Here is a 16,939-nt window from a genome sequence, read left to right on the forward strand (position 1 = left end):
CCGTATTAGTTTTCTAATTATTTTTCAGTCAATGTCGGTAGACTTTCAAGTTGTATGAAATTCTCATCATCTAAAATTTTATATCTGTCTTGCCGATAATGCACCAAATCATCCAAAAATCGAGTACTACTGTCGTTATGAAGTTTGGTAAGAACGGGAGGTAAAGGTACTATTTCTGCAGTATTTGCTAAATCGTCGTAATAATGAATTTGTTCAGGTCCCATCATATGGAATTGTCTTTTTGATAATCCAAGACTGATTCTTCTGTCTTTTTCTTGAAGTTCATCAGCCAACATATCTTCCTTCGATGGAAATTGCTTCTCTTCTTTCCAGAATTTCAAAGTGAAACGAACCTTTAAATTTCATTTTATATTGATCAGATAGAAAATTGATAGAGTTCGTAATTTCAAGATTAAAAATTACAGTAGAAGAAAATATCTTACGGAAAATTTACGTCCATCCCATTATATTCAAAATTGAACTATTTTAGGTTCAAAAAAAGTACAAAATTTGCTTATAAATAGGAAAAATAGGACGATTTTTTCACGTAAATAGGGGAATAAATCCTTTTAAATAAAATTAATCTAAGTATTATATTTTTAAGATTTCGAGGCATTTACAACAAAATAGCTGAATTTTGAAAAAAAAATTTCAATAAAACAATTGAGTTTTCAAGCTAAAAATCAAATGTTATTGAAAAAATTTGACTTATGTATAAATCCGACCATTTCAACCAAATAGTTGAACGTTCAAGCAAAAAAACACAAATTTGTGACCAAAAAGTTGAATATTTAACCAAATACTTTGCATTTTCAACCTACAAAGATGAATTGTTAAACAAAAAGGAAGAATTTTCAAGAAAAGAGTTAAATTTTTTAACAAGAAAAATTTTTTAATTAAGAAAGAAATAAATTCAATTAAATTGTTGAATTTTTAAGCCAATGAGACGAATTTTCCACAAAACTGTTTAAATTTTTAACGAAAAAGGTAATTTTCAATCAGATAATAGAATTTTCGAGCAAAAGAATGAATTTTATACAAAAAATTATATGCCCAACCTAAAAATATAAATTTTACACTAACATTTTTTCGAATTATAAAGCCAAAAAGATGAAATTTCTACAAAATATTTTTGAATTTTCAACATTAAAATATGATTCTTCAACCAAAAAGTTAAGTTTACAACCTAAATACCAATTTTTTAAGACAAAATTGGACTTAGAAACCCGAAAAAATAAATTTTCAACCAAATGAGAATTATTTTTTACCAAATAGTTGCATTTACAATCAAATTGTTGAACTTTCACAAAAAAAGCCAGGAATTTTGAACAAAAAATTTGATTTTTGAGCCAAATATTTGAATTTTCAACCTAAAAATATTATCAAATAAAAAAAAAACGAATTTTCAGTTCCTAATTTTTACCAAGAAAGGATTTTCAGTTAAGAAAGAAAAAATTCAATCAAATTGTTAAATTCCCAAGCTAATAAGATGAATTTTCTACAAAGCTTTTGAATTTTCACCCTAAAAATATGAATATTCAACATCAAAATTAAATTTTCACCAAATAGTTGAATTTCTAAAACAAAACAAAAATTGTTATAAAAAAGTTGAATGCCAAATCCGAAGAAAATGAATTTTTACCAAAATGATGGATTTCCAAGTAAATAGTTGAATTTTCAAGAAAAAGACACGAATTTCGAACCAAAACGTTGAATTTTCTACAAATAAAATTTTGGCAGTTAAGCAAGAAAATGATATAATTAAATTGTTGAATTTTAAACCCAATAAGACGAATTTTCTATAACAAACTTAAATGTTCAAACAAAAAATATAAATTCTCAACAGAAAAATCAATTTGTAATTAAACAGTTGAATTTTCTACCAACCTCTTGAAATTTGAAGTAAAAAAGACGATTTTTATACAAAACAGTTCAAATTTCAACCCGAACATAGAAACTTGAAACAAGAGTTAATTTTCAACCCCAAAACCGGAATTTTAAACAAAGATTCATTTTTTTTATTTGTTTGATTATTGATTTTCGGCCGAGAATCTAATAATATATTTTTTAATTAAAAATAATAAACTTTCAATAAATAAAATTACTTTGCTACCAAGAGATACACTTTTCACCCATAAGGGCGAATTTTCGATACAAAATTCGATGAATTTTTGATGAAAAAAGATGAATTTTCAATGAAATAGTTGAACTCTCGACCAAAACAAACTAATTTTTAACCAAAAGAATAATAGTAGACTTTTCAATTAAAAATAATATAGTTTAAACCAAAAAATATGTTTTTTTTTCTACGGAGAGTTGACTTTTCAATCAATAAAGATGGATTTTTAACAAATTGTTGCATGTTCAACTAAATAATGATATTTTCAATCAAAAACATATATTCTCAGCCCAGAATAAAATAGTAGAATTTTTCAAATAAAAAGTATTCAATTTCAAACAAAAATAGTTCGATTTTATTACTGGTTTCTATTAATTTTCATGAAAACAGATGAAAAAATATGAATTATTCTTTAAAAAGGGTTAAAAATAGAGAAAAGACTAATTCTCAAATTATATTTTATTATTTGGAAATTAAATTTAAAAAAATTAAAAAAAAATATAATTGTAGAATTTTCAATGATAAATAATATACTTTTAACCAAAAAAAGATGTTTTTCCTACGGAGACTCAATAAAGATGAATTTTCAAAAAAATAGTTGCATTTTCAACCAAATAATTAAACTTTCAACCAAAAAATTAAATTCCCAAGAAAAAAACAGCAAATTTATCAAAAACATAATTGCATTTTCAACCAAATAATTAAATTTTTAACCAAAAAATTGAATTCCCAAGAAAAAAAAAACAGTAAACTTTTCAAATAAAAAGTATTAACTTTCAAACAAAAGTAGTTGGATTTTCTTATTGGGTTAAAAATTTTCTTTTAAACAAGGGGAAAGATGAATTGTTAAAAAAAGGGGGTGGGGTAAAAAGAGGGGAAAATAGGGGAAAGAAAATTTTCAAACTTAAAAAATTTAAAGAATGCATTCGTTAATAAAAACTTGTTTAAAATTAACCTTTAAAGGGCACACTTCCGTAAAATTACATAAAGAGCATATTGGGTGTTTAACACCCAAGGGTATTCAAACGTGTGCTGTGCCAACGATATTGGATAGTTTTTTACAATAAAATCAATTAATGTTGTTTAATCTATCTAGTTTAAGGAGAAAAAGGTTTTTGATATTTAAAGTAGTTAAAAAAATCCTTTTTGTACAAAAATTAAAAAATGACTTCTTTCACTCTAAAATTCATAACTTTTAAAGTTTTTGATATTTTCACTTAAAATTTTACTTGAATTCAATGAAAAACGAAACACCGTACTTTGCGTGATTAAACAATTTTATTGATCTTAAACTGCATAAAAAATTAGAAAAATCAAAATTATGTGAAAATTACATAGAAAAATAAGTTTTCATGTCAAATGTTAATCTGGCGCCATATGTTCCATTTTCTTGAATTTGGTACGTTTTGTTAAAGCGCAAATAAGTCGCTGGGTGATTTACACCCAGTATGCCCTTTAAGGGTTAAAGATAAATACTCACCTGTAAATCAAACATGCTGAAGGCGCAAACATAAAATGGAAGACCTACAAGGGCTAAAGTTGGATTTTCTATAGAAATTAAATGTTTCCATAAAGGTGTCACCATATTAGAATCGACTCGTACTCCACAACTTTCAGATAAAAACGGAAAGCTGTATTTGTAGCCTGTTAAAAAAAGATGAATTATTAACAAAATAATTTAACTATATTATAGATTATAATTAAATCCAAGGAGAATAATTTGGATAGAAAGTATTATATATTTTTGAAATTAAATCATATGCATTACCAGTGCAATAAAATATGGCATCAATTTTTTCTTCAGAATAGTCCTTGAAAATTGCTTTGTCGTCGCCGAATTCGAGAACATCCGGTTTCTGTAGAAATTAGGGATAAATATTTTTCGTGAAACATAAAGAAATTAATTTCATCAATATAAAAAAAATTAAGGTCTTTTTTTATTTAATATATTTATATAAACCTGGATAACATTGTCAGGAAACTTTGTAAGGATAGGGTCCTTCAAATGGTGACTGAGAATTACTTTTTTCGCAGTAGAAGATATTTCTAATGCCAAATCCATACCTTTGTAAACAAATAAATATATCTAGAAATTAACAGGGATCACAACGCAAAAGGAGCTCAAAAAGGGATAAATAGGGTAATTTTTTTAACGAAAAAAAACATCTTTTTATAGGAATTTATATATTTTTTCATGAAGTTAGATGATTTTTTAATGATTTCTGTGATTAAAGTATTTATTTTTAAAAACTGGAACTATGAAAACTTTAATTTGTTTAAACGATTTTGACCCTGCAAATCGTAAAAAGTTATTTTCTGGAATTAATGATGCAGTTAATGAATATTAAGAATTAAAATTTTATTGAAGGACCGTTTCAAATTATTTAAGCAATTAATCATCATTAATTTGAGCCTTTTCCTAGAAAAGGTGAACAAAATTATAGTTTTTATTAAATCTCTCGCACACTAAAAAAGACCAAATTAAATAAAAATTAAATACATTCTCGGCCAATTAGTTGAATTATTAAACTAAAAAATTAATTTTTATCCAAAAAAGGAATAGTCAAATTTTCATGTAAACAAATTATTTTTTAATAAAAAAATAGTGGAATTTTATACCCAATTGTTGAATTTAAAAGACAAAAAGACGAATTTCTTAAACAAAATATTCAAATTTTTAGTTAAAAGTGTAATGTTTACTTAATTCGTTTCAAGAAAGTAGCTCAATTTTCAACTGAAGAGGTGAATTTTCTACCAAAATTATTAATTTTTAACCAACAAAAAAAAAGATTGAAAAAAAGTAGTTCAACTTTCAACAAAGGAATTGAATTCCCAACCTAAAAAAATGATTTTTTAACAACTAATATATTGGTGGATATTTGAAAAAAAAATGATTTTAATTCATGATAAAAAACAATTTTATTTAATTTAAAAAAGATACATTTTCAATAAAATAATCGAATCCTCAACTAAAACAAAATAATCTTCAAATAAGCAGTTGCATTTTTAACAAAGAAAAATTAATTTGTACAAAAAACAAGAATTTTTTAATAAAATGCATACATTTTTAACTAAATATTAGAATTTTTTACCAAAAAGATTAGTTTTCTACCAAAAATATGAATTTTCAACCAAATAGTTGAATATTTAGTCTAAAAAAAAATCACTTTTCAATCAAAAAATTTAATTGTTAAATTTTGTACCAACTTTTTAAATTTGCAAGCCAATAGGATGAATGTTCTACAAAGCAGTTGAATTTCCATCAAAAAGTAGAATTTTCTATCAAATTGTTGAATTTTTAAGTAAAATAGACGAATTTTCTATCAAACAGTTGAATTTTCAACTTAAAATATGAATTTTAAACCAAAAAAAATTTTTTTCAACCAAGCAGTGGAATTTTAAACTAAAATTATTAATCTTCTAGCAAGAAAACGAAATAAAATAGTTCAACTTTCAACCAAGGATTTGAATTTTCAATCTAAAAAGATGGACTTTCATCTAAAAATATAATATTTCGTATTTCAGCCAAAAATTTTTATTTTTTAATAACAAACAATTCAATTGAATAAAAAAAGACGAAATATTTTAAAGAAAATACTCGAATGCTCTAGTAAAACAGATTAATTTTCAACAATAAAAAATTATTTGTTAAGAATGGACAAAATTTCAATTAAATTGTTGAATTTTTAAGCCGAGAAGACGAATTTTTTGATAAAAACAGTCGAATTTTGAACCCGAGAATATTAATTTTCAACAAAATAGTTAAATTTTCAGTTAAAAAAATTAATTTTTTTACAAAAATGAAAACGAATTTTCAAATAAAATTATGAATCTCCAGCCAAAAAAATTAACTTTGTAGAAAGTTTTAACCAAGGAATTGAATTATCAACTTCAAAAAAAGGATTTTTCAACTCTTTAACTAACAAAGCGATTTTTAAACCAAATACTTAAATCCTCAACTAAAGCAGATTAATTTTCAACCAAACAGCAGCATTTTTAACAAAAAATTGATTTTCTATGAAAAAAGACGAATCTTCAAAAAAATATATAAATTTAGAACATTTTAATTTTTAACCATATGCATCTTAAACTAAAAAAAATGAAATTTCTACATAAAGATTTAACCAAAACCTAAAATTTAACCGAAAAGGATTTATTTTCAACCAAAAGTTGAATTTTTACAACAAAAAATTGATTTCCTACCAAAAAAGACGAATTTTCAACCAAAAAGTTGATTTTTCAACTCAAAAGTGTGAATTTTCAACAAAAAAATTGAATCTTCAACAAAAGAGTTATTTTCTACAAAAACCGATTAATTTTTAGCAAGATGAAATTCTGAATAAATAAGTCAATTATTTTTATAACATGTTTTTATTATTTTTATTATTCCTATTATAGCTGAAAATTAATCATTAATAATAAATAACAAATAAAATTTTAACTTGATTACATTGTTACAAAAAAAGAGACATTTTCAAACTAAAAAGATGAATTTTTAATTAAACAGTTGAATTTTTAAACAAAAAATTTGTTAATCAAGAAAGAAACAAAAATTCAATCAAAATATTAAATAATCAAGCAAAAAAGAGGAAGTTTCAACAAAACAGTTGAATTTTCAAGAAAATAATTCAATTTAGAACCGAATCATAAAATTTTATAAATAAAAACGATGAATTCTTAACAAAAAATTTAATAGTAGACTTTTCAACCGGGAAGAATAAACTTTCAAACAAAAATATTGTGATTTTTTTATTGGATTTTATAAATTCAGTTCGCACTTCAGTGGAAAAACAAGAAAACAATTTCATAATTTGTACACTAAAGAATAACATTCAAAATAAATAGTGAAGTTAATTTTTAATACTTTTTTCATGCTTTAAAAAATATGTGTAAAATTATTTTAACAGAAAAGGGGCAGAAAGGGACAGAAAATATAAATACAAATGATAAATACCTGAAATAAAATTAAAAGTATCTGAATGATAATAAAATAATTTCTGGCTGGTCTTACCTGATGGACCGGCGCCAATAACAACAACAGATTTGTCTTTAAAAATATCAGGAACTCTATAATCGTGGCTATGTATTTTTTGACCCTGAAAATTCTCATCGCCCTTGATTTTTGGAATGCTTGGTTTGAAGTAATGTCCGTTACAAACCATCACGGCATCAAATATTTCCTCGCTTACAGATTGTTTTTCTAAATCTTTCACTCTGATTTTCCACTTCTGCCGGTAGCGGTTTTCATTTGCGTTTTTTTGTTCTTCGGCAGTCGTTTCCGGTTGAGATACCGAAAGTGGCTCTATCAATTCTACGTGATGAAGGAACTAAAATTTATAAAGTGGATTTATTAAAAATATTGATACAATATCAATCATTTTCTTTAAAAAAACATGCTCATCAATAATAAATTTATTGATAAATAATTTTAAAGTCACATTTTCTATATTTCATTGCCCTTATCATATTTCTGAAGATTTTTTTCTTTGTCAGATATGGTCTGTGGTTACGATTTGGAAATAACATACATCGGATATAGTGGTTTGCTTGTTAAAAATTGGATCAGATTATACTTAGGGGCCGTAGTTAAATTACGTAACGGATAACCTGTAACAAACCCTAACAAAATATTTCTGCCCCCGCCCTCTTATTCCACGTAATTTTTAGTTTCCAAAACTGTTTTGCTAGTTATTGCGCAAAAAAAGTATTTCAGATACACATTAAATTTTTTTAAAATTTTATCATTTATTTTAAACAAAAAATATATTTTTTACCATAAAAGATTATTTTTTTAAACAAAATGATTATAATTAAGTTCATAATTAAATCGAAAAAGATCAAATTTATACATAAAAAGAAAGAATTTTAAAACAAAAAAGACGACTTTTCAACAAATAAAGATTTTTCACTCAAGAAATAAAAGTTTATTTAAATTTTTGAAGTTTCAAGCCAAAAGACCAATTTTTTTTACAAAAATTGAATTGAAGAGTGACATTTTCAGTTAAAAAATGAATTGTAAACCAAAAAAAGGCTTGTCGACTAAACAGATAAATTTTCAAACAGACATTAGTCTCCAATCAAAAAAATTAATTTTTAACAACATACTTAAACTATTAACCAACGAGATGAATTTTCAACTAAAAATATAAATCCGCAAGAAAAAAAATTATTTCTCAACAAAATTTCTTTCAAAAAGTTGAATTTTCATAAAGAAAAAAATGATTTTTCTACTAAAACAGATGAATTTTTAATTCAAAAAAATAAAGTTTGAAATAAAATAATTGAATTTTCGGTTACAAAAGATTTTAGTTGAATTTTTACAATAAACATATGCATTTCTAAACCAGAAATAGGTTTCTAAGAAACAATTGGATTTTCAATCGAAAAAGACGAATTTTCAATCAAAAAGGATGCATTTTTAACAAAATTGTTGAATTCTCTACGAAATAGTTGCATTTTTAATGAAAAAAGATGACATTTCTCTTAACACAAAGGAATTTTTATTTGGAAAAAAGTTGAATTATCACCCAAAAAAGATTCCAGTTGGATTTTCAAGATGAAAATATGAATTTTTAACCAAAAATAACTTTCTACAAAAAAAAATGGAATTTTCAAATCAAAAAGACGAATTTCTTAACCAAAAGGGATTCATTTTTAACAAAATAGTTGAATTCTCTACCAAATAGTTGCATTTTTATCCAAGAATGATGAAATTTGTACTAAAACAGATGAATTTTTAATCAAAAACGATACATTCTTTTTTAAGTTGAACTTTCATCCAGAAAATATTTCCCTTCATTTTTCAACATCAAAACATACATTTAAAAAAAAGTAAATTTTCTACGAAATAGTAATCGAAAAGTAACACTTTTTAACAAAACAGTTTAATTTTCAACCAAACATTTGCATATTTATCCAAGAAAGATAAAATTTCTCTTAAAAAAGACGAATTTTTAATTAAAAAGTAACAATAAATAAGATTTCAACAAAAAAGTTGACTTATTATCCAGAAAATATTACAGTTCTCCTTCAACACCAGAGTATTAAATTTAAACGAAAAAAATCAATTTTCTACGAAATAGTTCAATTTTCAACCAAACAGCAGAATTTTTAATCGAAAAGTATGACTTCAACAAAATTGTTGACTTTTCAAAAAAATATGTAGTTGCACCTTTATCCAAGAAAGGTGTCATTTCTGCTAAAATAGGTGAATTTTTAAATCAAAAAGACAAATTAAAAAAAAAATAGTTTTCATACAAAAAAGATTTCAGTTGACTTATCAGCAACAAAATATGAATTTTAAACAAACGGTTAATGTTCTACGAGAAGAGCTGAATTTTTAACTAAAAAAAGACGAATTTTCAACAAAATAGGTGAATTTGCCACCAAAAAGGATGTCTTTTTAAGAAAAATGTTAAATTTTCAACAAAATAATAAAATTTATAACTATGAAGATAATCTTCAGGAGTAAGTTCTCATTACGTGCATGAATGTGAAGGACCCCCCCGCCTCCACCTTTTTTGACTTTAAATTAGAAAAAAAAACATTTTTAAACAGATAAAATAATTTATTGCAACTTACAGAAATTAATTTTCTTAGCTGAAAATGATCGCAATAAGAATTGAGAAATTCGAGGATCTCAGAACGTGTTAAGTAACTCTTTGGATTTTCAGCATGTGGATAGTCTGGGTAACCCATTACCTCCTTTGGAAGATTTGTCCTATGAAATTTGATTAATTTTAGATACGAAAATTTGAAAAAAATTATAATCATAATATATATTAATCATTTTCAAGAGTATAATCAACTTTGAATCATATTTGATACTATATGATATGATATTTATTAACAATATATTTATCATCTTTAAAATTTCTATAATTTGAATTTGAAATTATATTTTGGACTGCGCAATTTTGAAATTTCTTAATTTTTAGCGATTTTAAATTTCACGGTGTTTTCGATTTTTTATTTTTAAATTCAAATATTAAGAATGCCAGGACAATTTTACTATTAAATTTATCAAAACTAAAAAAATTTATATTTAAAGCCTTGATAGTGAGTTTTAAATATAATAATTTTAGATTAAAATGTTCTGAATTGTTTGGTTTAAATTTAAGTCTGTTTTGTAAATTTTTGAAATTGTAGAATATTAAATTGAAAGACCCGATAGTTTTACAATTTTCAGTTGGAAGGATTTATAATTTAACAATTTTGAAATCGATGGTTCCACAATGAATAAAAAAAAACAATAATTGATCAAATTCAAGCCTTACAAAGAGAAGATTTTAGAACTTAGGCATTGAAAATTTAATTATTCTTTATTTGAAAAAGTTTCAAATTAATGAACATTTTAAATTCAGCTTAAAATAATTTTCAATTATACGTCTGAAAACTGCAATTTTCAACATTGGAATCATATAAAGCAATCTTATTATTTTTTTTTTTTAATTTTCAATGTAATATTTAAAAACTGTCCGATTTTTAGATGAAGATTTAAAAAAATAATTTAAACTTCACAAATATTTGATTAGAAAATTTCAAGAATGAATAATAATGCTAAAGGAAGTGTTAAAAATTAAACGATTTGAAATTAAAAGGTTTCGTCAATTTCTCAAACTCAAGCCTTAAAAATGAGAAGATTTTAAAAGTAAGCATTAAAAATTTAATTATTTTTTATTTGAAAAATGTTCCAAAAATTGAACATTTCAAACTCAAATTACAAGAAAATGTCGAATAATACATTAAGACTTTCCGATTTTTAGTACAAGATTTAAAAAATCAATCATTTAAAATTTTTTAAATATTTAATTAGAAAATTTCAAGAATTTCAAGGAATAATTAATCTAAATGAATTATTATAAATCAAAGATTTCAAATTTAAAAGTTCAAAATTGTGTTATCCAAATACCAAAATAAATCTTAAATTGATACCTTAGTAATTGAATAATTTTTTAAACTGGAATGGTTACAATTTTAAAGCTCCAAATTTTTATTTTGAACGCTGAATTTAGTCTTAATTTTGCAATTAAAATTAGAAAAGGATCTGTAATTAAAAAATTAAAAATCGTAATGTTTGAATATCAAAATAAGTCTGAAAAATTAATACCTTAGTAACTGAATAATTTTTTAGTATTGAATGGTTACAATTTTAGAGTTCTGAATTTTCATTTTCAATGCTAAATCAAGTTTTAATTTTGTAATTATAATTGAAACGTTTGAATTTTTAAACGTACAATAACCAATTTAAAAATGAGTGATTTCCAAACAATTTAAATTTTCTCAAAGTCCTTGCATTTTAAATGTTTGTAATTGAAATTTTTCATTTTGAACGGCGAAACTGACAGTGAATATATTTTATTATCTTAGAAAAATTGGTCTAATCAATTTCAATGTTAAATTATAATTTTCTATACAATAACAATTTAAAATTCTAGAATTTTAAAATTTTGAAACATTCAGTTTAGTTTTCATTTCCAAATTGTCAAATTTTTATCACTTTGGATTGAAAATTATTTAAATTCAAAAGTTTTCAATTTTGAGCGCATTTAATTTTACCAATTTCCAAAAATCTAATCTGAAAATATTCAGATTCTATTGATTTGAAATTGATCTATTTTTCAAATTTTAATCTGAAATCGTTAAATTTCGAGATTCTTCTATTTTAAAATAGTTTTGTATTCTTCTTTTTTTAATTTTTAATTTAATATCTTGAAATTGTCCGATTTTTAGATTTTTTCTCGATTTCTCAAACATAAGCCTTAAAAATTAGAAGATTTTAGAATTAGGCATTAAAAATTGAGTTTTTTAAATAATCCATAATATTGAAGATTTCAAACTCAGCTTACGAAAAAACTCAAATATTAGATATAATAATTTCTAGTAGAAGATTTAAAAACATGAATCATGAAAATTTGTTCTAATCAATTTTAATGCAAAATTATAATTTTTTATGCAATAATAATTACAATTTCTAGAATTTCAGAATCTTTTACTTTGAAACGTTCAATTCAGTTTTCAACTTTAAATTGTCAAATTTTAATCTCTTAATATTGCAAATTATTTGAATCCAAAAGTTTTTAATTTTGAACGCATTCAATTAGAGACATAAAATTTCAATGCCTTCTAATTCTGAATGATACAAATTTCCAAAAATCTAATCTGAAAATATCAAGTTTTAATTGCTTTGAAATTCAGGGTGGCCGTTTAAATCGACGAAATAAATTCCCGGTCATTTCCCGGTTCGTAAATATTTTCCACGGTCAATCAAATTAAAAAAATGGAACAATAAAGCTAAAAAATTTCCACGTGAGGTAATAAAAACTGAACTGCAAAAGAAAGCACTCAAAGCGTAACTGTTAAATTTTGAACTTTTAGAATTGAAATTTAAAAGTTTTTAATTGAATATTTTTTTTATTCAAATGCTCAATAATGTACGCGTATAAAATTGAAGGTACTAACATTTTTCAATATAAAAAAATATAAATTCACGTTATTATTTTCAATGTTCTTAATTAAAAAATCAATCAATCAACTTTAAAATTTTCAAAATTATATAATTTTAAGGAATTCTAAACTAGAAATATCAAATATTGAAAAATTGAAAAAAAATTAACTTAACACTTCTTAAATTAGAAATTCAATTATTTTCCTTTTAAATAGTTTAAACATCCTTGGAAAGCTTCAAAATCTTGAGAAATCTAGAAGTTGTTTTAAATTGGTTTTAAATTTAAAATTATTTTGGAAATTTTGTCAGAACTTTTGACTATCTGTCAAAATGAATTGAATTTTTTCTACAATTTTCAGAGAATCCTGAAAATTCTAGAAAATTTCTTTACAATTTGGATGTATAAATAACAATGGAACATTTATGATTTGCAGGCGAAATTTGAGTAATTTTATGAGAAATGTAGTAGTTTTGAAAAGATTAAAACTTAATGTAAAACTTGAAATGATAGTCTAATATAAAACAAAATGTAGATTATCACAGATTTTAAAGAAAAAATTTAATTCTTTTCAAGAATTGTGAAAGGCTTCAAAAGAATAAAAACATTTTCTTAAGATTCATAGGAAAATTAAAAATAACTTTTCATTTTGAAAAATTATTTTAAGAGAATATTTAAAAAGTTTTTCAATGATTTAAATAAAATTTTCAAAAAAGATTCTAGTAGATTTAAAGAAAACTTTCTCAAATTTTCATGATAATTTTTTATCTTTTTAAAACACCTAAATATTTCTTAAAATTACTCAAATTTTTTCTACAAATGTTCATTTGTAAATTATACATAAAAAATTTTAAATTTCACTTACAAATTAAGCATTTTTTAAATACAACAATTAAAATTGTAACGTTCACAGTTTAAAGGCTCTTCGAAATTTTAACGATTCCAGGTTTTCTATGTCAAACAATTCAGTTTAAGATTCTTTACCTTTAAATATTTGGTTTCAATTTACTTGTCTTAAATAAAAATTCAAATATTGCTAAATATTCAATAATTGGTCTTTTTTTTAATTAAAAATTTCAAATTGATTGCGTTAAAAATGGAATATTTTAGACTGAAACAACATTTTCAATTTAATAAAATCCTTTAATTAAGAATATATTATTATGAAGTTATTTTTAAGTGAAAAATAGTTTATAAACTCTTAGTCACACGTTCACATTTGTTTAATGACTAAGACTTTCAAATTGAAATCGTTTAAGTTTTAACGTTAAAATGTGAAAATTCTTAAATTTTGAACTGGTTGAAATCCGTTTTGTCAAATCGTTTTTGTTCACTTTTTATTACTTAAAGTACAGATCAATTAAAAAAAATGTATTTATTTATGAAATAAAAATGTTTTTTCTCAAAAATTTTCAACATCAAAGGCTTTTATTTTTTATTTGTTCAAGTCGTTAAGAAGGCATTTAAAATTTCTTTGAATTAAAAATGTAAGCTTAGAAATAAAAACTTTTAATGGAATATTTTTAAATAGAAATTTTTGAATTACGCATTGCAAGCTGAATAATAGCATAATTGAAAAACATAACAATTTCAGTAATTATTTAAAAACTGTTGAAATCGAACGTGGACAGATTTTTCTTCCACAAATTTGTAAAATTCCCGGTAAAAAAAATAATTCACTGTCATTTCCCGGTTTCCCGGCCCAGCGGCCACCGTGAAATTGTCCTATTTTTGAAATTTTACTTTTAAATCATTCAATTTTGAGATTCTCCAATTTTAAAAAATATATAAAGAATACAAGTTTAATTCGTTTTCGCTCCATTCGAAATATATTTTTTTGAAATTTCAATTTTGAGTTGGAAATGATTAATAACTAATTATTGTTTCAAATGTTTTAAACCTACTATTTAAAAACTTATCTAATAAGTAATTCTAATTTTTAAAAAATGTTAATGTTCAAAAATAAAAATCTGATTTATATTTTAAAATCTTCTAAAATATAAATATTGTTAGTTGATTAATAATTCCTATTTTCTTTAACAATACCTGAGATTTTGATACATGCTGGAGTGGATTGGCAAACCAAAACGATCCACTCCAACATCTGGGACATAAACCCAAGTTCCTCCGACTTGATCTGTTTTTTCATAACAAACAACTGTCATGGCAGATCCATCCTGATTTTTTAGTTCACTGCAATGTCTGAGGGCAGCGAGGCCTGCTGACCCAGCACCAATTACCGCAATCCGCATTTTTAAATTTATTTAAATATCCTGAAAATAAATTTTACCGTAAACCCCCACAAAATAGTATCACTGAAAAATAGTAATAACTTTTATCGTTCCACTGATATCAGAGTCAATGACCTACATCAAAAACCAATTGAAATATAAATTGTACATTTTTAAACCAGAAAACGCAGTTTTATAAATAATAAGAAAAGGAAAAAAATTACCTCTAAATTTAGTGTAACTAATGAGACTTTCTATTCGATTCAAACAATGAACTTTAAAATTTTCAAAATTATATAATTTTAAGGAATTCTAAGCTAGAAATTTCAAATATTTAAAAATTGAAAAAAATTTAACTTAATACTTCTTAAATTAGAAATTCAATTATTTTCTTTTTAAATAGTTTAAACATCCTTGGAAAGCTTCAAAATTTTATTTCAAAATCTTGAGAAATATAGAAGTTGTTTTAAATTTGTTTTAAATTTAAAATTATTTTGGAAATTTTGTTATTTTTAAACTAGAAAACGCAGTTTTATAAATAATAAGAAAAGGAGAAAAATTACCTCTAAATTTAGTGTAACTAATGAGACATTCTATTCGATTCAATTTTTATATATTCGCACACGACTTGCTTATCTTTATGTGTTTTACCGTATGATTAATCATATATACTTTACACTTTATTAGAGGGTATTTGGATGATAAGGAATCTTCTAATGATAATTTAAGTTAAATTTGATAAGATAAGCATGAACGAATGAAATGATTTTGAAGAATTTTAACATTTTAATTAATTGAAACTTTCCCTGAAAATAAATTCAAGACGCTAATTAATAGAATTGTAAACAATTTTACGAACTTATCAGCTTTTAAAAATATAATTTTAACTCACGATCGGGAATTAATTTATTAAAGATAAATTTGTTCCAATTTTGTTTTTAAGTAACATTACTCTCTAACTTGATATTCAGAAACAAATATATCTTAAACTTACGAAAATGTCATCTACTCGACCCAGGTAATTATATAAATAGATACCCTCTCTAAAGATACTACAGCACACAATCATTTTTGAAGATCTCTATTAAATTACTATTGAAGAAGAATTAGAGATTAAAGAGTATTTTCAGTGTTTTTTTCTTAATGACAATAATTTCCAGATATCTGTAAAAATATTCAACCGAATTTATTTTCAGTTTCAATGAAAGGGTGGCCGTTTTAATCAAGTTAACAAATTTTCGGCCATTTTCCAGTTTTTTCAAGATTCACAAAAATTTTTCATATCACTGAAATTAGAAGATTTTTTTAAATTTAATTACTTGTTAAAATTAAAGCATGCAAAATTTTAAATTCAAACGCCGTTAACTGCAAAATTTTAAACTTTTATACATTTTATTGAAATTAAATTTAAATTGGTTATTTTTAATTTATTGTTCACTGATTTAAAAAAATGTATGAATCAACGCTATCTTTTTCAATGCTCTAAATTGAAAAATCAAAAAATGTATAAATTTTCAAAATTTTATCATTTTAAGCAATTATAAGTTATAAACATTGAAAATTAAACGATAAAAAATTTCTCTTATGAATTATTTTAATTTGTTCAAAATGTATTTTTATACTTTGAATTATTTAATCAGAATATATTTTTTTCAAAATAAAAAATAATAAAATTTTTTTCCAGGAATCTTAACAAAATTGTTTTATTATCATGGAAGCTTTAAAAATACTTAAGAAGCTTCCAAATTTAATTTCCAAAGCTTCGAAAATTTTCATTTTTAAACATTTTTTGAATCTTTACAAATTTTAAATTATTTTTGAAATTTGTTTAATCTTCTTAATGTCTTTAACAGAATTGAAATTGTTTCTAGATTTTTTTTTGGCTTGAAAAATTAAAAACAATTGCTTAAAAATATGGCAGATTCTTTTTTGACAATTTTTTTAAATCTTTTTGAATATTCTCTTAAAATTACTTCTTCCAAATAAAAAATTATTTTTAATTTTCCCAGGAATCTTAATCAATTTCTTTATTCTTTCGAAACTCTTCAGAATCCTTGAAATGTATCTAATTTTTTTGTTCAAAATATTCAAAAATATAAATATAATCTAAATCTAAACTGAACAATTTTTATATTATAAGTTCA

The 16,939-nt window shown here is 23.3% G+C and overlaps 1 protein-coding gene across 2 annotated transcripts in view; it reads right to left on the bottom strand.

The window, feature by feature from the left end:
* LOC117174941 (senecionine N-oxygenase) overlaps nt 1-16,939 on the bottom strand; it is a 23,405-nt gene continuing 6,466 nt past the window's right edge. For both annotated transcript variants that reach the window (XM_033364403.1, XM_033364402.1), the window contains exons 2-8: nt 14,611-14,837; nt 9,701-9,839; nt 7,131-7,446; nt 4,080-4,183; nt 3,888-3,975; nt 3,600-3,763; nt 1-353 (exon numbers count right to left, since the gene is read on the bottom strand). In XM_033364403.1, the coding sequence (XP_033220294.1) occupies nt 18-353; nt 3,600-3,763; nt 3,888-3,975; nt 4,080-4,183; nt 7,131-7,446; nt 9,701-9,839; nt 14,611-14,816 (1,353 nt within the window). In that variant the 5' untranslated portion in view covers nt 14,817-14,837 and the 3' untranslated portion in view covers nt 1-17. The remainder of the gene's footprint in view (nt 354-3,599; nt 3,764-3,887; nt 3,976-4,079; nt 4,184-7,130; nt 7,447-9,700; nt 9,840-14,610; nt 14,838-16,939) is intronic.

This window comes from Belonocnema kinseyi, chromosome 6 (assembly GCF_010883055.1).
Source record: "Belonocnema kinseyi isolate 2016_QV_RU_SX_M_011 chromosome 6, B_treatae_v1, whole genome shotgun sequence".
Taxonomy (NCBI): Eukaryota; Metazoa; Arthropoda; class Insecta; order Hymenoptera; family Cynipidae; genus Belonocnema; species Belonocnema kinseyi.